Below are 23,121 nucleotides of genomic sequence, written 5' to 3'. Positions count from 1 at the left end.
CTTGTATCTCCCCCAGCGCTTAGGACAGGGCTTGGCACATAGTAAGCGCCTTAACAAATACCATCATCATCATCATCATCATCATTATTATTATTATTATTATTATTATTATGACCTTGTATCTCCCCCAGCGCTTAGGACAGGGCTTGGCACATAGTAAGCGCCTTAACAAATACCATTATTATTATTACTATTATTATTATTATGACCTTGTATCTCCCCCTGTGCTTAGGACAGGGCTTGGCACATAGTAAGCGCCTTAACAAATACCATCATCATTATTATTATTATTATTATTATTATTATTATTATTATTATTATGCTCTGGGGTGGGGGGCGGGGGCGGAAGAGGGGACTCTCGTCCCCTCAGTTGACCGTCAGGGCGTCGAGTTGGGTTGGAAAAAGAGCCGTCAGACGTAGAGGAGCAGCGTGGCTCCGTGGAGTCAGAGGACCCGGCTTCTCATCCCGGCTCTGCCGCTCCTTTCCTTCATTCAGTCGTATTTATTGAGCGCTTACCGTGTGCGGAGCACTGGACTAAGCGCTTGGGAAGTCCAAGTTGGCAACATCTAGAGACAGTCCCTACCCGGCAGCGGGCTCACAGCGTAGAAGGGGGAGACAGGCAACAAGACAAAACATGTTAACAAAATAAAATAAATAGACTATGTAAATATGCAATCAATCAATCAATCGTATTTATTGAGCGCTTACTGTGCGCTCAATAAATACGAGTGCACAAGAATATGTTTATTGAGCTCACAAGAATATGTTTGGCCGTGACAAGACAAAGCGTATTAACAAAATAAAATAAATAGACTATGTAAATATTCACAAGAATATGCTCGGCTGCTGAGGGAACTGAGACCCTGAGAGGTGAGGTTCATTCATTCGTTCAGTCAATCAATCAATCAATCGTATTTATTGAGCGCTTACCGTGTGCGGAGCACTGTACTAAGCGCTTGGGAAGTCCAAGTTGGCAACATATAGAGACGGTCGCTACCCGACAGCGGGCTCACAGTCTAGAAGCTCCTCCGCCCCACGTGACCTTGGGCAAGGCGCTTCACCCCCGCGGGCCTCAGTCCCCTCATCTGTAAAATGGGGATGAAGATGGGGGACCGGGACCGGCCTGATTAGCTTAGATCTCCCCCCTCCACCCCAGCGCTTAGTACAGTGCCTGGCACATAATAAGGGCCCTCATCAGCCATCGTTAAAAAAACCGAGGGGGCCGGGCCCCCCTCGCCGAAGGGGATTTTCAGCCGTCGCCGCGGAGTCCCAGAAAACGGGAAAGAGGCGCGTGAAGAGCCGCACGTTGGGGCTGGCCTAAGCCGGGGACGTTCGTTGGTCCGTTGGTTTATTCATTCGGTCGTGTTTATCGAACGCTCCCCATGGGAGAGACGGCAGGAGCGGGAACCGGTATCCTGACTCGCTTCCCTCTCCGACCCTTCCCCCCGAAAGCGGAAGCTCTCGTCCTCTCCGACGGGAAAGGAAGGACTTTCTCCGGCCTCGGGGACCGTCCGTCGGTCAGTCCGCGGGTCGAGGAGCGGGCCGAAGAACGGGCCGAGGAACAGACTAAGGAGCAGGCTGAGGAACGGGCCGAGGAATGGGCCAAGGAGCGGGCCATGGAGCAGGCTGAGGAACAGGCCGGGGAACAGGCCGAGGAGCAGGCCGAGGAACAGGCCATGGAACGGGCCGAGGAACAGGCCGAGTAGCGCGCCGAGGAACAGGCCGAGTAGCGCGCCGAGGAACAGGCATGGAGCAGGCCGAGGAGCAGGCCGAAGGACAGGCAAAGGAGCAGGCCGAGGAGCAGGCCGAGGGACAGGCCGAGGAGCGGGCCGAGGAACAGGCATGGAGCAGGCCGAGGAGCGGGCCGAGGAACGGGCCATGGAGTAGGCCGAGGAACAGGCCATGGAGCGGGCCGAGGAACGGGCCATGGAGCAGGCCGAGGAACAGGCCATGGAGCGGGCCGAGGAACGGGCCATGGAACGGGCCGAATAGCAGGCCGAGGAGCGGGCCGGGCCGGGCCGGGCCGGGCCCACCAGGCCTCCTGCTGCATTGTGGGAAAGCGCTCCCACCGGAAGGTGGCGCTTAGTTCCTCAGTGTCCGGTTCCGCGGGGCTTCCCCTCGCTCCCTTGGCCCGAGTCTCCCTCTTCCTTTCCCCGGCCCCCTTTCTCTCTCCCCCTCTCCTCCTTTCCCTTACCCTCTTTCTGCCTCTTTCTCTGGCTCCCTTTCTCCCTCTCTCTCCTCCTTTCCTTCACATCCTGTCTCCCTCTCTCTCCTTTCCTTCCTTTCTTCCTCTTTTCCTGTCTCCCTTTCTCCCTCTCCTTCTCTCTCTCTCCTTTCCCTTACTCTCTTTCTGCCTCTTTCCCTTTCTCCCTGTCTTTCCTTTCCCTTACATCCTGTCTCCCTCTTTTTCCATCTCTCTCCCTCCCTGTCTCTCCCTCCTGTCTTCCTTTCTCCCTCTCCTTCTTTCTCTCACATCCTGTCTTCCTCTTTTCCTGTCTCCTTTTCTCTCTCTCCTTCTCTCTCTCCCTCTTTTGTTTACACCCTGTCTCCTTTTTCTGTCTCTTTCTCCCTCCCTCCCTCCCTCTCTCTCTCCTTTCCCTTACTCTTTCTTGTTTCTTTACCTTTCTCCCTCTCTCTCTCCTTTCCCTTACATCCTGTCTCCCTTTTCCTGTCTCCCTCCCTCTTTTCCCATCTCCCTTCTTCCCTCTCCTTCTTTCCCTCACATCCTCTCTCTCTTTTCCTGTCTCCTCCCTCTCTCCTTTTCCCTCTCCCTCTTTCACTTACACCGTCTACTTCTTTTCCTGTCTCCCTGTCTTCATCTCCTTCTCTCTCTACTTTCCCTTACTCTCTTTCGGCCTCTTTCCCTTTCTCCCTCTCTCTCCTTTCCCTCACATCCTGTCTCCCTCTTTTTCTGTCTCCTTTTCTCTCTCTCCTTCTCTCCCTCTTTGTTACACCATCTCCTCCTTTCCCTGTCTCCCTTTCTTCCTCTCCTTCTCTCTCCCCCTCTTTCCCTTACACTCCATCTCCCCTTTTCCTGTCTCCCCTTCTCCCTCTCCTTCTCACTCTCCTTCTTTCCCTCACATCCTGTCTCCTTTTCTCTCTCTCCCCCTCTTTTGCTTCCGCCCTCCTTCCCTTCCTGTCTCCCTTTCTTCCTCTCCTTCTGTCTCTCTCCCTCTTGACCTTACACTCCATCTCCCTCTTTTCCTGTCTCCCTTTCTCCCTCCCCCCTCCCATCGTCTGCCTTTCCCTCCTTTGTCTTTTCTCCTGCTCTCCTTTCCCTCCCCTTCCTCTTTTCCCTTTCTCCCTTTCTCCCCCTCCTCTCTCCCTCTTCCCCTCCCGTTTCTTTTCTCTCCCTGCCCTCCTTTCCCCACCCTCTCGCCTTCTCCTCCTCTTCCCCCTCCATCTCCCCGCCTTGCTGAATTGTACTTCTCTAACGCTTAGTGCGGCGCTCTGCACACAGTAAGCGCCCAATAAATACAACTGGATGAATGAATCCCTTGCCCCCAAAGTTTTGACATTTCTACAGGCACCGAGTCCGGGTGGCCGGACTCCGTCTTCAGGTCAGCGGCCTAGTCACGCGCCCTCCGGGCGAAGCCAAGACGACGAAACAACCGTCACGTCTTTCCCATCGGGCCGAAGCGTCTCTTACCAGCACTCAAAACAGGGCTTTGCACATAGTAAGCGCTTAACAAATGCCATCATTATTAACAACAGTCTCGCGCTTCCCCCGGGAGGCCCGAGAGACCTCGAGGGACATGGGCAGACTTCCCCAAGGAGACGGGAACGCCAACCTGTTTTACGAGACGAGAAAAATCTCGTTAATCCCATTTCTGCCGGCATCACCTGGGCCGGGAAGGGCAGGCGAGGGAGAGGCCCGGCCTAACCACCTGCGTTTAATTTCTGGAAGGGAAGATTTTTTTTTTTCCGCGTTTTCTTGGGAGATTCCAGGCGTAGGAATTACGACCAAGGTTTAGTGCGGTCTCGCAAGTGTTAGCGATTACCCAGCCCGGCTCCTCCGCGTCGCATTCCCGGCCCGCAGGTCGTAAGGAGGAGTCTTCCGTGTCCAAAAAAGCGTTTTTCCCTCCGATCCAGCGCTCCTCGGGCCGGAAAGTCCGGCCGAAGGTGCCTCTCCGCCCCCCGGGAGCCTGAATTCTGGGGGCGCGCACCTCGGGGGGCTTCCCCTCCAAGTTCAGTCGCTCGGGACTCTGTAACGTGAGACCCGTTGGATTTAGCGCGGGGCCTTTTCGGGCTCGGCACGCACATAAAAAGCCAGATTTTACGGATGACTGACGAGGCAGTCGAAGGGAAAAACACAAAAGGCTCCGCGTCCGGCGGCTCGCGGGAAAACCAGGTCGGCCGTGCCCCTCGGAGGCGATGCGGCCCACCGCTGTCGCCTCGTTCCGCCTCCCCCGTCGGGCTAAAAATAGGATGGAGGTGGCCGGCAAAGGTGAACCGGGAGGCCGGATTCCCAACTGGGAAGCAGCGGGGCTCAGTGGAAAAGAGCCCGGGCTTTGGAGTCCGAGGTCGTGGGTTCTAATCCCGGCTCCGCCACTTGTCGGCTGGGTGACTTCGGGCGAGGCGCTTCATCATCATCAGTCGTATTTATTGAGCGCTTACTGTGTGCAGAGCACTGTACTAAGCGCTTGGGAAGTACAAATTGGCAACATATAGAGACAGTCCCTACCCAACAGTGGGCTCACAGTCTAAAAGACTTCACTTCTCTGGGCCTCAGTTACCTCATCTGGAAAATGGGGATTAAACCTGTGAGCCCCCGGTGGGACAACCTGATCAACTTGTAACCTCCCCAGCGCTTAGAACAGTGCTTTGCACATAGTAAGCGCTTAACAAATACCATCATCATTATTATTATTATTATTATTATCATTATTACTATTATTATTATTATTCTCTGGGCCTCAGTTTCCTCATCTGGAAAATGAGGATGAAGACTGTGAGCCCCCGGTGGGACAACCTGATCACCTTGTAACCTCCCCAGCGCTTAGAACAGTGCTTTGCACATAGTAAGCGCTTAACAAATACCGTCATTATTATTATTATTATTCTCTGGGCCTCAGTTTCCTCATCTGGAAAATGAGGATGAGGACTGTGAGCCCCCGGTGGGACAACCTGATCAACTTGTAACCTCCCCAGCGCTTAGAACAGTGCTTTGCACATAGTAAGCGCTTAACAAATACCGTCATTATTATTATTATTATTCTCTGGGCCTCAGTTCCCTCATCTGGAAAATGAGGATGAAGACTGTGAGCCCTCCGAGGGACAACCTGATCACTTTGTAACCTCCCCAGTGCTTAGAACAGTGCTTTGCACATAGTAAGTGCTTAATAAATGCCATCATCATTATTATTAGCAAATACCATTATTATTATTATTATTTTAATAAATGCCGTCATTATTATTAATCCCCACTTGTACAGATGAGGGAACTGAAGTAGCTTCACCCAAGCACTTAGTACAGTGCCTTGCACACAGCAAATCAGGTTGTCCCCCATGGGGCTCCCAGTCTTCCTCCCCATTTCACAGATGAGGGAACTGAGGCCCAGAGAAGTGAAGTGACTGGCCCAAGGTCACCCAGCAGACAAGGGGCGGGGGCGGGATTCGAACCCATGACCTCTGACTCCCAAGCCCGGGCTGTTTCCACTGAGCCACGCCGCTTCCCCATGAATCCTAGAGCCCGGTCCTGGGAGTCAAAGGTCATGGGTTCTAATCCCGCCTCCGCCACTCGTCAGCTGAGGCCTATTTGGGACAGGGACTGTGTCCAACCTGATTAGCTTGGATCCACCCGAGCGCTTAGTACAGTGCCTGGCAGATAGGAAGCCCTTAACTAATGCCATGAGGGATGAAACCGGGAAGCAGCGTGGCTCAGTGGAAAGAGCCCGGGCTTTGGAGTCAGAGGTCATGGGTTCAAATCCCGGCTCCACCAATTGTCAGCTGGGTGACTTTGGGCAAGTCACTTCACTTCTCTGGGCCTCAGTTCCCTCATCTGTAAAATGGGGATTAAGACTGCGAGCCCCCCGGGGGACAACCTGATCACCTTGTAACCTCCCCAGCGCTTAGAACAGTGTTTTGCACATAGTAAGTGCTTAATAAATGCCATCATTTATTATTATTATTATTAAAACGTGGCCGCATCTCCTGAAGAACCCCGAGGTGGCTTTTTGGTGGTGGTTTCTTCACCAGAATAAACATTTTGGAAGCTTTGGTAAATGCAGATTGGACAAATTCCTTAACTGCCTGTTTTCTGTGACATGGGGAGTCCAATAAGTGAAGCAGCATGGCTCAGTGGAAAGAGCCCGGGCTTTGGAGTCAGAGGTCATGGGTTCAAATCCCGGCTCCGCCAATTGTCAGCTGTGGGACTTCGGGCAAGTCGCTTCACTTCTCTGGGCCTCAGTTCCCTCATCTGGAAAATGGGGATGAAGACTGGGAGCCCCCCGTGGGACAACCTGATCACCTTGTAACCTCCCCAGTGCTTAGAACAGGGCTTGGCACATAGTAAGCGCTTAATAAATGCCATTGGAGAAGCAGCATGGCTCAATGGAAAGAGGCCGGGCTTGGGAGTCAGAGGTCGTGGGTTCAAATCCCAGCTCCGCCAATTGTCAGCTGGGTGACTTTGGGCGAGTCACTTCACTTCTCTGGGCCTCAGTTCCCTCATCTGGAAAATGAGTCGGAAGATTGTGAGCCCCACATGGGGCAACCTGATCACCTTGTATCCTCCCCAGCGCTTAGAACAGTGCTTTGCACATAGTAAGCGCTTGACAAATACCAAAATTATTATTATTATTAGAAGGGGAAGACAGATGACAAAACAAAACATATAAACCAAATAAAATAAATAGTTTATTGAGTGCTTACTTTTCATTCATTCATTCAATCGTGTTTATTGAGTGCTTACTTTTCAGTCATTCATTCAGTCGTATTTATTGAGCACTTACTGTCTGCAGAACGCTGTACTAAGCGCTTGGGAAGTCCAAGTCGGCAACATCTAGAGACGGTCCCTACCCGACAGCGGGCTCACGGTCTAGAAGGGGGAGACGGAAGACAAAACAAAACATATAAACAAATAAAATAAATAGACCAAATAAAATAAATGTTTTATTCATTCATTCAGTCAGTCATATTTATTGAGCGCTTACTGTGTGCAGAGCACTGTACTAAGCGCTTGGGAAGTCCAATTTATTTTATTTTGTTAATATAATAATAATGATGGCATTTGTTAAGCGCTTACTATGTGCAAAGCACTGTTCTAAGCGCTGGGGATATATTTTGTTTTGTTGTCCGTCTCCCCCTTCTAGCCTGTGAGCCCGCTGTTGGGTAGGGACCGTCTCTAGATGTTGCCAACTTGGACTTCCCAAGCGCTTAGTACAGTGCTCTGCACACAGGAAGCGCTCAATAAATAACGATTGAATGAATGAATGGACATCTAGAGCCGGTCCCTACCCAACAGCGGGCTCACAGTCGAGAAGGGGGAGACGGACGACAAAACAAAACGTATTAAGAGAAAATAAATAGAATAAATATGTAACAAAACAAAACGTATTAACAAGATAAAATAAATGGAATAACTTGCACTTCCCAAGCGCTTAGTACAGTGCTCTGCACACAGTAAGCGCTCAATAAATACGATTGATTGATTAATTGATTGAATAAATATGTACAAATAAAATCAATCAATAAATAGAGTAATAAGTGCGTACGAACATATATACATATATACAGGTGCTGTGGGGAGGGGGCTCAGTCTGGGTAGCACTTTCCAAGTGCTTAGTACAGTGCTCTGCACACAGTAAGTGCTCAATAAATATGATTGATTGATTGAATAAATATGTACAAATAAAATCAATCAATAAATAGAGTAATAAGTAGGTACAAACATATATACAAATATACAGGCGCTGTGGGGAGGGGGCTCAGTCTGGGAAGCACTTTCCAAGCGCTTAGTACAGTGCTCTGCACACAGTAAGCGCTCAATAAATACAATTGATTGATTGACTAAACATGTACAAATAAAATCAATCAATAAATAGAGTAATAAGTACGTACAAACATATATACATATATACAGGTGCTGTGGGGAGGGGGCTCAGTCTGGGAAGCACTTTCCAAGCGCTTAGTACAGTGCTCTGCACACAGTAAGCACTCAATAAATACGATTGATTGATTGATTGAATAAATATGTACAAATAAAATCAATCAATAAATAGAGTAATAAGTACGTACAAACATATATACATATATACAGGTGCAGTGGGGCGGGGGCTCAGTCTGGGAAGCACTTTCCAAGCGCTTAGTACAGTGCTCTGCACACAGTAAGCGCTCAATAAATGCGATTGATTGATTGAATAAATATGTACAAATAAAATCAATCAATAAGTAGAGTAATAAGTACGTACAAACATATATACATATATGCAGGTGCTGTGGGGAGGGGGCTCAGTCTGGGAAGCACTTTCCAAGCGCTTAGTACAGTGCTCTGCACACAGTAAGCGCTCAATAAATACAATTGATTGATTGATTGATTGACTAAATATGTACAAATAAAATCAATAAATAGAGTAATAAGTACGTACAAACATATATACATATATACAGGTGCTGTGGGGAGGGGGCTCAGTCTGGGAAGCACTTTCCAAGCGCTTAGTCCAGTGCTCTGCACACAGTAAGCGCTCAATAAATACGATTGATTGATTGATTGACTAAATATGTACAAATAAAATCAATCAATAAATAGAGTAATAAGTGCGTACGAACATATATACATATATACAGGTGCTGTGGGGAGGGGGCTCAGTCTGGGAAGCACTTTCCAAGCGCTTAGTACAGTGCCGTGCCCGCAGTAAGTGCAGTTGAATGAAGAGGAAGCGGCCGTCAAAAATGAGATTAAAATACGTGATTTTTCTTCTTCGGAAGATGAAGCGGCCGTCAGAAACGAGATAAAAATGCGTGATTTTTGTTTTTTGGAAGACGAAGCGGCCGTCCAAAACGAAATCAAAATGGGTGATCTTTCTCTTTTGGAAGACGGAGCGGCCGTCCAAAACGAGATCAAAATGCGTGATCCTTCTCTTTCGGAAGACGAAGCGGCCGTCCAAAGCGAGATCAAAATGCGTGATTTTTCTTTGTCGGAAGACGAAGCAGCCGGCAGAAATCTTCACAAAATTCACTCAGTCGTATTTATTGAGCGCTTACTGTGTGCCGAGCAGTGGATTAAGCGCTTGGGAAGGCCAAGTTGGCAGCATGTAGAGTAAAATAAATAGAATAAATATGTGCAAATAGAGTAATAAATACAATAAATATGTGCAAATAAAATAAATAGAGTAATAAATACGTACAAACATATATACAGGCGGGGAGGACAAGTCGGCAACGGATGGAGACGGTCCCTACCCACCAAAGGTCTAGACTGCGAGCGCGCCGTCGGTAAGGACCGTCTCTAGATGTTGCCAACTTGGACTTCCCAAGCGCTTAGTACAGTGCTCTGCGCACAGTGAGCGCTCAATAAATACGATTGAACGAATGAATGAATGAATGAATGAACGTCCTTCGCGTGGCGCTTACGAACGTGCCACCAACTTCCCCCAAATCCGAGTTTCGAGGGATTCCGCACCCGTTGGGAGTCTCAAACGCGAATAAAAAACGGGAAGGGTGGGAAGGAAGGGATCTTAATCTAATGCCCCCCCCCCCCGGCCCCGTGAAAAGATATTAAAATAATCTGGGAATATGGCACGTACTACGCCGGCCAGTTCACCCCCAAGCTGCTGCCTGTTGGTTGTTTTAACATTTAGGAGGTTGAGTCATCTGGAAGGGGTCCAAACTATTGTTCCGGACGGCGGTTGGATATTTGGGTGGATCGTGTAAAAACACTGAAACGGCCGAGAGAGCATGTGAAATGTTTGTTTTAAGAATTATTGCGTCAGTGAAGCGGACATCTGCGGGACTCGGTTGGGCTCAGAACATTTTTTTAAGCCGCGGTCACCGTCCTGCTTTTGGGAAAAGTCGCCCTTTCATCCAGTCGTATTTATTGAGTGCTTACTCTGTGTGGAGCACTGTAGTATTATTATTATTGTTATTATTATTATTAACAGTATTACTATGGAAAAGTCGCCCTTTCATCCAGTCGTATTTATTGAGCGCTTACTGTGTGCGGAGCACTGTATTATTATTGTTGTTGTTGTTATTATTATTAACAGTATTACTATGGAAAAGTCGCCCTTTCATCCAGTCGTATATATTGAGCGCTTACTGTGTGCGGAGCACTGTATTATTATTGTTGTTGTTGTTATTATTATTAACAGTATTACTATTATTGTTGTTGTTATCATTATTATTATTATTATTAACAGTGCTTTGCACCCTTGCCGTCGCCACGGCATTTCCAGCGGATTGGTTTCCTTCCGAATGCTCGACGGGAATACGGTTTTCTTTGCGTCACACGCAGGGAAGCGATACGATTCTGCTACCTTGACCTCTCCATAGCACTTAGTACAGTGCTCTGCACATGGCAAGTGCTCAATAAATACCCTTGATTGATGGATTAAATTATTAATATTATTATTATTATTATTAACAGTGCTTTGCACCCTTACCGTCACCACGGCATTTCCAGCGGATTGGTTTCCTTCCGATCTCTCGACGGGAATACGGTTTTCTTTGCGTCACGTGCAGGGAAGCGATACGATTCTGTTGCCTTGCCCTCTCCTTAGCACTTAGTACAGTGCTCTGCACATCGCGAGCGCTCAATAAATACCCTTGATCGATGGATTAAATTATTATTATTAACAGTGCTTTGCACCCTTACCATCACCATGGCATTTCCAGCGGATTGGTTTCCTTCCGAATGCTCAACGGGAATACGGTTTTCTTTGAGTCACGCGCAGGGAAGCGATACGATTCCGTTGCCTTGCCCTCTCCCTAGCACTTAGTACAGTGCTCTGCACATGGCGAGCGCTCAATAAATACCCTGGATCGATGGATTAAATCATTATTATTATTATTAACAGTGCTTTGCACCCTTGCCGTCACCACGGCATTTCCAGCGGATTGGTTTCCTTCCGAACTCTCGACGGGAATACGGTTTTCTTTGCGCCACGTGCAGGGAAGCGATACGATTCCGTTGCCTTGCCCTCTCCTTAGCACTTAGTACAGTGCTCTGCACATTGTGAGCACTCAATAAATACCCTTGATCGATGGATTAAATTATTATTATTATTATTATAATTATTATTATTATTAACAGCGCTTTACACCCTTGCCATCGCCATGGCATTTCCAGCGGATTGGTTTCCTTCCGAATGCTCGACGGGAATACGGTTTTCTTTGCGTCACACGCAGGGAAGCGATACGATTCTGCTACCTTGACCTCTCCATAGCACTTAGTACAGTGCTCTGCACATGGCGAGTGCTCAATAAATACCCTTGATTGATGGATTAAATTATTATTATTATTATTATTATTATTATTATTATTAACAGTGCTTTGCACCCTTACCGTCACCACGGCATTTCCAGCGGATTGGTTTCCTTCCGAACTCTCGACGGGAATACGGTTTTCTTTGTATCAAGTGCAGGGAAGCGATACGATTCTGTTGCCTTGCCCTCTCCTTAGCACTTAGTACAGTGCTCTGCACATCGCGAGAGCTCAATAAATACCCTTGATCGATGGATTAAATCATTATTATTATTATTAACAGTGCTTTACACCCTTGCCGTCACCATGGCACTTCCAGCGGATTGGTTTCCTTCCGAATGCTCGACGGGAATACGGTTTTCTTTGCGTCACACGCAGGGAAGCGATACGATTCCGTTGCCTTGCCCTCTCCCTAGCGCTTAGTACAGTGCTCTGCACATCGCGAGAGCTCAATAAATACCCTTGATCGATGGATTAAATCATTATTATTATTATTAACAGTGCTTTACACCCTTGCCGTCACCATGGCACTTCCAGCGGATTGGTTTCCTTCCAAATGCCGCCCTACCTTGCTCTGCACATCACGAGCGCTCAATAAATACCTTTGATCTATGGATTAAATTATTATTATTATTATTATTAACAGTGCTTTGCACCCTCACCGTCACCACAGCATTTCCAGTGGATTGGTTTCCTTCCAAATGCCGCCCTACCTTGCTCGACAGGAATACCGTTTTCTTTGCATCACGCGCAGGGAAGCGATACGATTCTGTTGCCTTGCCCTCTCTGTAGCACTTAGCACAGTGCTCTGCACATTGCAAGCGCTCAATGAATACCCATGATGGATGGATTAAATTATTATTATTATATGGTTTTCTTTGAGTCACGCGCAGGGAAGCGATACGATTCCGTTGCCTTGCCCTCTCCCGGTAACCTCCCTAGCACTTAGAACAGTGCGTTGCCCATAGTAAGTGCTGAATAAATGCCATTATTATTATTATTATTATTATTATTATTATTATTATTATTATTATTAAAATGGGGATTAAGATTGTGAGCCCCCCGTGGGCCAACCTGATCACCTTGTAACCTCCCCAGCGCTTAGAACAGTGCGTTGCCCATAGTAAGCGCTGAATAAATGCCATCATTATTATTATTATTATTAAAATGGGGATGAAGATTGTGACCCCCGTGGGCCAACCTGATCACCTTGTAACCTCCCCAGCGCTTAGAACAGTGCTCTGCACACAGTAAGCGCTCAATAAATATGATTGAATGAATGAAAGAATGAATAAATGCCATTATTACTTATCATTATTCACTGTGCCTCAGTTCCCTCATCTGTGAAATAGTGATTAAGACTGTGAGCCCCCCGTGGGCCAACCCGATCACCTTGGAACCTCCCCAGCACTTAGAACAGTGCTTTGCACATAGTAAGCGCTCGGTAAATACGATTGAATGAATGAATGAATGCATGAATAAATGCCATTATTACTATTATTATTTGCTGTGCTTCAGTTCCCCATCTGTCAAATGGGGATTAAGACTGTGAGCCCCCCGTGGGACAACCTGATCACCTTGTATCTTCCCCACTAGCGCTTAGAACAGTGCTTTGCACATAGTAAGTGCTTAACAAATGCCATCATTATCATTATTATTATTAAAATGGGGATGAAGACTGTGAGCCCCCCGTGGGCCAACCCGATCACCTTGTAACCTCCCCAGCACTTAGAACAGTGCTTTGCACATAGTAAGCGCTTAATAAATGCCATCATCATTATTATTATTATTAAAATGGGGATGAAGACTGTGAGCCCCCCGTGAGCCAACCTGATCACCTTGTAACCTCCCCAGCGCTTAGAACAGTGCTCTGCACACAGTAAGCTCTCAATAAATATGATTGAATGAATGAATGAATGCATGAATAAATGCCATTATTACTATTATTATTTTCTGTGCTTCAGTTCCCCATCTGTCAAATGGGAATGAAGACTGTGAGCCCCCCGTGGGGCAACCTGATCACCTTGTAACCTCCCCAGCGCTTAGAACGGAGCATTGCCCAGAGTAAGCGCTTAATAAATGCCATCATTATTATTATTATTATTAAAATGGGGGTGAAGATTGTGAGCCCCCCGTGGGGCCACCTGATCACCTTGTAACCTCCCCAGCGCTTAGAACAGTGCGTTGCCCATAGTAAGCGCTGAATAAATGCCATCATTATTATTATTATTAAAATGGGGATGAAGATTGTGAGCCCCCCGTGGGCCAACCTGATCACCTTGTAACCTCCCCAGTGCTTAGAACAGTGCGTTGCCCATAGTAAGCGCTGAATAAATGCCATCATCATTATTATTATTATTAAAATGGGGATGAAGTCTGTGAGCCCCCCGTGGGCCAACCCGATCACCTTGTAACCTCCCCTGCGCTTAGAATGGTGCGTTGCACATAGTAAGCACTGAATAAATGCCATTATTACTATTATTATTCTCTGGGCCTCAGTTCCCTCATCTGTAAAATGGGGGTGAAGACTGTGAGCCCCCCTGTGGGCCAACCCGATCACCTTGTAACCTCCCCAGCACTTAGAACAGTGCGTTGCCCATAGTGAGCGCTGAATAAACGCCATCATTATTATTATTATTAAAATGGGGATGAAGATTGTGAACCCCCCGTGGGCCAACCCGATCACCTTGTAACCTCCCCAGTGCTTAGAACAGTGCGTTGCCCATAGTAAGTGCTAAATGCCATCATTATTATTATTATTATTAAAATGGGGATGAAGATTGTGAGCCCCCCGTGGGCCAACCCGATCACCCTGTAACCTCCCCAGCGCTTAGAACAGTGCTTGGCCCATAGTGAGCGCTTAATAAATGCCATTATTATTATTAATAATGTTAATAATAATAAGAAATGCCATGGTTACTGTTCTTAAGCAAGGTCCTCGCTTCCGTTTGCAGCTCCGAAGGGCATCCTGCACCTGTCGCCCGACGTGTACCAAGAGATGGAGGCCAGCCGCCACAAGGCCGGGCCGGGCTCTCCGGGCTTCCCGGGCTTCCCGGGCTGCCCCCGGACCCGGGAACTGCTCCTCAACGGCTCCTCTCCCAGCGGCCCGGCCCTGCAGCCGGCCAAACAGCTCGAGTACCTCGCCGGCATCCAGGGTTTCCAGGTACGGCCGGGAACGGAGCCGCCCCGGAACGGCAGTGAGGGGCTCCGCTTGGTTTTTCAATGGCATTTATTATAATAATAATAATAATAAAGATGGCATTTAGTAAGCGCTTACTATGTGCAGAGCACTGTTCCAAGCGCTGGGGAATTTACAAGGTGATCAGGTTGTCCCACGGGGGGCTCCCAGTCTTCATCCCCATTTGCCAGATGAGGGAACTGAGGCCCGGAGAAGTGACTCGCCCGAAGTCGCACTGGTTGGCAAGTGGCGGAGCCGGGATTTGAACCCATTTCCTCTGACTCCAAAGCCCGGGCTTTGTCCACTGAGCCACGCTGCTTCTCTGTTTATGAAGCGCTTACCGTGTGCCGAGCACTGTTCTAAGCGCTGGGGAGGTTACAAGGTGATCAGGTTGTCGGGCTCACAGGCTTCATCCCCATTTGACAGATGAGGTCACCGAGGCCGGGGGAATAATAATAATAACGGTGGTATTGGTTAAGCGCTTACTATGTGCAAAGCACTGTTCTAAGCGCTGGGGAGGTTACAAGGGGATCAGGTTGGCCCACGGGGGGCTCACAGGCTTCATCCCCATTTGACAGATGAGGTCACTGAGGCCTGGGGAATAATAATAATAATGGTGGTATTTGTTAAGCGCTTACTATGGGCAAAGCACTGTTGTAAGCACTGGGGAGATTACAAGGTGATCAGGTTGTCCCACAGGGGGCTCACAGGCTTCATCCCCATTTGACAGATGAGGGAACTGAGGCCCAGAGAAGTGAAGTGACTTGCCCAAAGTCACACAGCTGACAAGTGGCGGAGCTGGGATTTGAACCCATGACCTCGGACTCCAGAGCCCGGGCTCTTTCCTCTGAGCCACGCTAAGTGACTGGCCCAAAGTCACCCAGCTGACAGTTGGCGGAGCCGGGATTTGAACCCATGACCTCAGACTCCAAAGCCTGGGCTCTTTCCACTGAGCCACGCTGCTTCTCCAATCCATTGAGCACTTACTGTGCGCGAAGCACTGTTCTGAGCGCCGCTTGATGGGCGGAGACGTTCGGGGAACGAAGGAAACCAGTACGGCCCCTCTGATTCATTCATTCATTCAATCATATTTATTGAGCGCTTACTATGTGCAGAGCACTGTACTAAGCGCTTGGGAAGTACAACCTGGATGCCCACCTTCCCATGGGGGACAGGGGCTGTGTCAGACCTGATGAATTTGTATCTTCTCGACCGTGAGCCCGTTGTTGGGTAGGGACTGTCTCGACCTTGGGCAAGTCACTTCACTTCTCTGAGCCTCAGTGACCTCATCTGTGAAATGGGGATGAAGACTGTGAGCCCCCCGTGGGACAACCTGATCACCTTGTAACCCCCCCAGCGCTTAGAACGGTGCTTTGCACATAGTAAGCGCTTAACAAATGCCATCATCATTATTATATGTTGCCAACTTGCTTGCCAAGCGCTTAGTACAGTGCTCTCCACAAAGTAAGCGCTCAGTAAATACGATTGAATGAATGAACGAATGAACCAATATGGCGCGGCACGAGGCGTACGGGGGACGAACGGAACCAATATGGCGCGTGCGGCCATTTGGGGAACGATTGGAGCCAGTACGGCCCGGCGGCCCATTTGAGAAACGAATCGCACCCATGTGGGACGCGGGGCTATTTGGGGAACGAGTGGAACCAATATGGCGCACGAGGAATACGGGGGACGAACGGAACCAATATGGCGCGGGTGGCCAACTGGGGGACGAACGGAACCAATATGGCGCCTGTGGCCAACTGGGGGACGAACGGAACCAATATGGCGCGTGTGCCCATTTGGGGAACAAGTGGAACCAATATGGCGCACGAGGCCTACTGGGCGCGATGGGAGCCAATATGGCGCGGGTGGCCAATTGGGGGACGAACGGAACCAATATGGCGCCTGTGGCCGTTTGGGGAACGATTGGAGCCCTTACGGCCCGGCGGCCCATTTGAGAAACGAATGGCCACCCTATGGGACGCGGGGCTATTTGGGGAACGAGTGGGACCAATATGGAGCGGCATGAGGCATACGGGGGACGAACGGAACCAATATGGCGCGTGTGGCCATTTGGGGTGGAAACTCTGGCGTTTTCCCACCACCCCTCTCCCTTTCCCGTGGCTCTTCAACCGTCTCTGCTCGTTCATTCATTCAATCGTATTTATGGAGCGCTTACTGTTCATTCATTCATTCAATTGTATTTATTGAGCGCTTACTGTTCATTCATTCATTCATTCAATTGTATTTATTGAGCGCTTACTGTTCATTCATTCATTTGTATTTATTGAGCGCTTACTATTCATTCATTTATTCAATCATATTGCGCGCCTACTGTTCATTCATTCATTCATTCAATTGTATTTATTGAGCACTTACTGTTCATTCATTCATATTTATTGAGCACTTACTGTTCATTCATTCATTCATTCATTCGTATTTATTGAGTGCTTACTGTTCATTCATCCATTCATTCAATCGTATTTATTGAGCGCTTACTGTTCATCCATTCATTCAATAGTATTTATTGAGCGCTTACTGTTCATTCATTCATTCAATTGTATTTATTGAGCGCTTACTGTTCATTCATTCATTCAATCATATTGCGCGCTTACTGTTCATTCATTCATTCATTCAATTGTATTTATTGAGCACTTACTGTTCATTCATTCATATTTATTGAGCACTTACTGTTCATTCATTCATTCAATTGTATTTATTGAGCGCTTACTGTTCATTCATTCATTCGTATTTATTGAGCACTTACTGTTCATTCATTCATTCATTCATTCGTATTTATTGAGTGCTTACTGTTCATTCATCCATTCATTCAATCGTATTTATTGAGCGCTTACTGTTCATTCATCCATTCATTCAATCGTATTTATTGAGCGCTTACTGTTCATCCATTCATTCAATAGTATTTATTGAGCGCTTACTGTTCATTCATTCATTCAATTGTATTTATTGAGCGCTTACTGTTCATTCATTCATTCATTTGTATTTATTGAGCGCTTACTGTTCATTCATCCATTCATTCAATCGTAGTTATTGAGCGCTTACTGTTCATTCATTCAGTCGTATTTATTGAGCACTTACTGTTCATTCATCCATTCATTCAATCGTATTTATTGAGCGCTTACTGTTCATTCATCCATTCATTCAATTAATATATTGAATAGGCGCTTACTATGCACCAGGCACCGTACTAAGCACTGGGGTGGGATCCACGACAAACATATATACATATATACATATAATAATAAGTAAATAGAGTAATAAATATGTACAAACATATGTACATATAATAATAATGATAATGAGGTGTTTTGTTAATATACATATATACATATAATAATAAATAGAGTAATAAATATGTACAGACATATATACATATAGGAATAACTTTTCATTCAATCTTATAATAACGATAATGAGGTGTTTTGTTAAGCGCTTACTATGCGCCAGGCAGCGTACTAAGCGCTGGGGTGGGATCCATGACAAACATATGTACATATATACATATAATAATAAATAAATAAAGTAATAGGTATGTACAAACATATACACATATAATAATGATAATGAGGTGTTTTGTTTATATATACATATAATAATAAATAGAGTAATAAATATGCACAAATATACATATAATATTAACTTTTCACTCAATCGTATAATAACAATAATGAGGTGTTTTGTTAAGCACTTACTATGCGCCAGGCACCATACTAAGCGCTAGGGTGGGATCCACGACAAACATATATACATATACTAATAAGTAAATAGAGTAATAAATATGTACAAACATATGTACATATAATTATAATGATAATGAGGTGTTTTGTTAATATACATATATACATATAATAATAAATAGAGTAATAAATATGTACAAACATATATACATATAATAATAACTTTTCATTCAGTCGTATAATAACGATAATTAGGTGTTTTGTTAAGTGCTTACTATGCGCCAGGCACGGTACTAAGCGCTGGGATGGGATCCATGACAAACATATATACATATATACATATAATAATAAATAAATAGAGTAATAAATATGTAAAAACATATGCACATATAATAATAATGATAATGAGGTGTTTTGTTAATATATATATATACATATAATAATAGAGTAATAAATATGTACAGACATATATACATATAATAATAACTTTTCATTCGATCGTATAATAACGATAATGAGGTGTTCTGTTAAGCGCTTACTATGCGCCAGGCACCGTAGTAAGCGCTGGGGTGGGATCCACAACAAGCATATATCAATCAATCAATCGTATTTATTGAGCACTTATCCTGTGCAGAGCACTGTACTAAGCGCTTAAAAAAACACTTTACCTCCCGTTCTGCCATGACTCGGATTCAAACCGAGGTTGCTGCGGCCGCAACGCAGAGTACTATCCACTATACGATCATGGCACACCACAGGACTATATACATATAATAATGAATAAATAGAGTAATAAATATGTACAAACATATACACATATAATAACAATGATAATGAGGTGTTTTGTTAATATGCATATAATAATGAATAGAGTAATAAATATGTGCAAACATATATACATATAATAATAACGCTTCATTCAATCGTATAGTAACAATAATGAGGTGTTTTGTTAAGCGCTTACTACGCGCCAGGCACCGTACTAAGCGCTGGGGTGGGATCCATGACAAACATATATACATATATGCATATAATAATAAATAAATAGAGTAATAAATATGTACAAACATATACACATATAATAATAACGATAATGAGGTGTTTTGTTAATATAGATATATACATATATTAATAGAGCAATAAATATGTACAGACATATATACATATAATAATAACTTTTCATTCAATCATATAATGACGATAATGCAGTGTTTTGTTAAGCGCTTACTACGCGCCAGGCACCGTACTAAGCGCTGGGGTGGGATCCCTGCCAGTCGGGTTGGACGCGGCCCCCGCCCCAGGTGGGGCTCCCGGTCTCCATCCCCATTTTGCAGACAAAATCACCGCGGCCCAGGGAAGTGACTGGTCCAAGGTCACGCGGCAGACAGGCGGCGGAGCCGGGATTTGAACCCAGACCTTCCGAGTCGCAGGCCCGGGCTCTTTCTACCGAACCACACTGCTTCTCCATCTCCTAGACTGTGAGCCCGCTGTCGGGTAGGGACCGTCTCTAGATGTTGCCAACTTGGACTTCCCAAGCGCTTAGTCCAGTGCTCTGCACACAGTAAGCGCTCAATAAATATGATTGATTGATTGATTGATTGCCTTCTATTTATTTTATTTTGTTTCTATTTATTTTATTTTATTAATATGTTTTGCTTTGTTCTCTGTCTCCCCCTTCTAGACTGTGAACCCACTGTCGGGTAGGGACCATCTGTAGATGTTGCCAACTTGGACTTCCCAAGCGCTTAGTCCAGTGCTCTGCACACAGTAAGCGCTCAATAAATACGATTGAATGAATGAGTGAATGAATCCCGACTTCTATTTATTTTGTTTCTATTTTATTTTATTAACATGTTTTGCTTTGTTCTCTGTCTCCCCCTTCTAGACTGTGAGCCCGCTGTCGGGTAGGGACCGTCTCTAAATGTTGCCAACTTGGACTTCCCAAGCGCTCAGTACAGTGCTCTGCACACAGTAAGCACTCAATAAATACGATTGAATGAATGAATGAATGAATCCCGACTTCTATTTATTTTGTTTCTATTTATTTTATTTTATTAATATATGTTTTGCTTTGTTCTCTGTCTCTCCCTTCTAGACTGTGAGCCCACTGTCGGGTAGGGACCGTCTCTAGATGTTGCCAACTTGGACTTCCCAAGCGCTTAGTACAGTGCTCTGCCCACAGCAAGCGCTCAATAAATACGATTGATTGATTGATTGATCTTCTAGAAGTTTCCCCGATCCAACGGCGGCGTCCTCCCCATCTTTGTGAGCCCACTGTTGGGTAGGGACTGTCTCTAGATGTTGCCAACTTATACTTCCCAAGCTCTTAGTACAGTGCTCTGCACACAGTAAGCGCTCAATAAATACGATTGATTGATTGATTGATTGATTCTAATTCCCCCCGATCCCGCCAATCTTCTGCAACCCCCAGGACTTGGGGCAGGGCAAAGCTGGAAAACGGACTTCGGCTCCGAAACGCGATCCCGATTTATTCGTGCCTAATAAAAGCAAATGATTTACTCTCCTCCCTCGTTCATCCGATACCGTTTTCCCATTAAAGCCGGGAGAACCCGCCGTAACATTTTGTTTCCGTTCATTCTGAGGCCGAAGAACCGAACAAACTTGTTTATTAGGAATTGGAACCGGAGATTTGTTTACGTGGGGGTGGTGGGAATGACAAAAGCATTATTAATAATAATAAGAAGAATAATGATGGCCTTTGTTAAGCGCTTACTATGTGCAGAGCACTGTTCTAAGCACTGGGGGGGATACAAGGTGATCAGGTTGTCCCACGGGGGGCTCACAGTCTTAATCCCCATTTTCCAGATGAGGTCACTGAGGCCCAGAGAAGTGAAGTGACTTGCCCAAGGTCACACAGCAGACATGTGGCGGAGTCATTCATTCATTCAATCGTATTTGTTGAGCGCTTACTGTGTGCAGAGCACTGTACTAAGCGCTTGGGAAGTCCAAGTTGGCAACATGTAGAGACGGTCCCTACCCGACAGGGCTCCTCACTTTGGACTTGGGGCTAGTGGGCTGTCATTCATTCATTCATTCATTCATTCATTCAATCGTATTTATTGAGCGCTTACTGTATGTAGAGCACTGTACTAAGCGCTTTTTGGCAACATATAGAGATGGTCCCTACCCAACAGCGGGCTCACAGACTAGAAGGGGGAAACAGAGAATAAAGCAAAACATATTAACCAAATAAAATAAATAGAAAAAAAATAAAATAAATAGAGGTTGGGATTCATTCATTCAGTCGTATTTATTGAGCGCTTACTGTGTGCAGAGCACTGGACTAAGCGCTTGGGAAGTCAAAGTTGGCAGCATCTAGAGACGGTCCCTACCCAACAGGGCTCCTCACTTTGGACTTGGGGCTAGTGGGCTGTCATTCATTCATTCATTCATTCATTCATTCAATCGTATTTATTGAGCGCTTACTGTGTGTTGAGCACTGTACTAAGCGCTTTTTGGCAACATGTAGAGATGGTCCCTACCCAACAGCGGGCTCACAGACTAGAAGGGGGAGACAGAGAACAAAGCAAAACATATTAACCAAATAAAATAAATAGAAAAAAAACAAAATAAATAGAGGTTGGGATTCATTCATTCAGTCGTATTTATTGAGCGCTTACCGTGTGCAGAGCACTGGACTAAGCGCTTGGGAAGTCCAAGTTGACAACCTGTAGAGATGGTCCCTACCCAACAGCGGGCTCACAGTCTAGAAAGGGGAGACAGAGAACAAAGCAAAACATATTAACCAAATAAAATAAATAGAAACAAAATAAAATAAATAGAAGTCGGGATTCATTCATTCATTCATTCAATCATATTTATTGAGCGCTTACTGTGTGCAGAGCACTGTACTAAGCGCTTGGGAAGTCCAAGTTGGCAACATCTAGAGACGGTCCCTACCCAACAGTGGGCTCACAGACTAGAAGGGGGAGACAGAGAACAAAGCAAAACATATTAACCAAATAAAATAAATAGAAACAAGATAAAATAAATAGGAGTTGGGATTCATTCATTCAGTTGTATTTGTTGAGCGCTTACTGTGTGCAGAGCACTGGACTAAGCGCTTGGGAAGTCCAAGTTGGCAACATCTAGAGACGGTCCCTACCCAACAGTGGGCTCACAGAGGAAGCGCTTAACAAATACCATCATCATTACTATTATTATTGCACATTCATTCAGTCATATTTATTGAGCACTTACTGTGTGCAGAGCACTGTACTAAGCGCTTGGGAAGTCCAAGTTGGCAACATCTAGAGACGGTCCCTACCTGACAGCGGGCTCACAGTCTAGAAGGGGGAGACGGACAACAAAACAAAACATATTAAACCAAATAAAATCAATAGAAGCAAAATAAAATAAATGGAAGTCGGGATTCATTCATTCGATCGTATTTATTGAGTGCTTACTGTGTGCAGAGCGCTTGGGAAGTCCAAGTTAGCAACATTGAGAGCCGGTTCCTACCCAACAGCGGGCTCACAGTCTAGAAGGGGGAGACGGACGACAAAACAAAACATATTAACCAAATAAAATCAATAGAAACAAAATAGAATAAATAGAAGTCGGGATTCATTCATTCAATCGTATTTATTGAGCGCTGACTGTGTGCAGAGCGCTTGGGAAGTCCAAGTCGGCAACATCAAGAGACGGTCCCTACCCAACAGCGGGCTCACAGTCTAGAAGGGGGAGACGGACAGCAAAACAAAACATATTAAACCAAATAAAATCAATAGAAACAAAATAGAATAAATAGAAGTCGGGATTCATTCATTCAATCGTATTTATTGAGCGCTTACTGTGTGCAG

The 23,121-nt window shown here is 45.9% G+C and overlaps 1 protein-coding gene across 2 annotated transcripts in view; it reads left to right on the top strand.

Moving 5' to 3' along the window:
* STAU2 (staufen double-stranded RNA binding protein 2) overlaps positions 1 to 23,121 on the top strand; it is a 104,611-nt gene that overhangs the window by 65,218 nt on the left and 16,272 nt on the right. For both annotated transcript variants that reach the window (XM_038766720.1, XM_038766719.1), the window contains exon 11: positions 14,374 to 14,582. In XM_038766720.1, coding sequence (XP_038622648.1) covers positions 14,374 to 14,582 — 209 coding nt within the window. The remainder of the gene's footprint in view (positions 1 to 14,373; positions 14,583 to 23,121) is intronic.

Source organism: Tachyglossus aculeatus, chromosome 25, assembly GCF_015852505.1.
Source record: "Tachyglossus aculeatus isolate mTacAcu1 chromosome 25, mTacAcu1.pri, whole genome shotgun sequence".
Classification (NCBI taxonomy): domain Eukaryota; kingdom Metazoa; phylum Chordata; class Mammalia; order Monotremata; family Tachyglossidae; genus Tachyglossus; species Tachyglossus aculeatus.
Note: the sequence above shows the minus strand (reverse complement) of the source record. Positions and strands in the feature narration are given on the sequence as shown.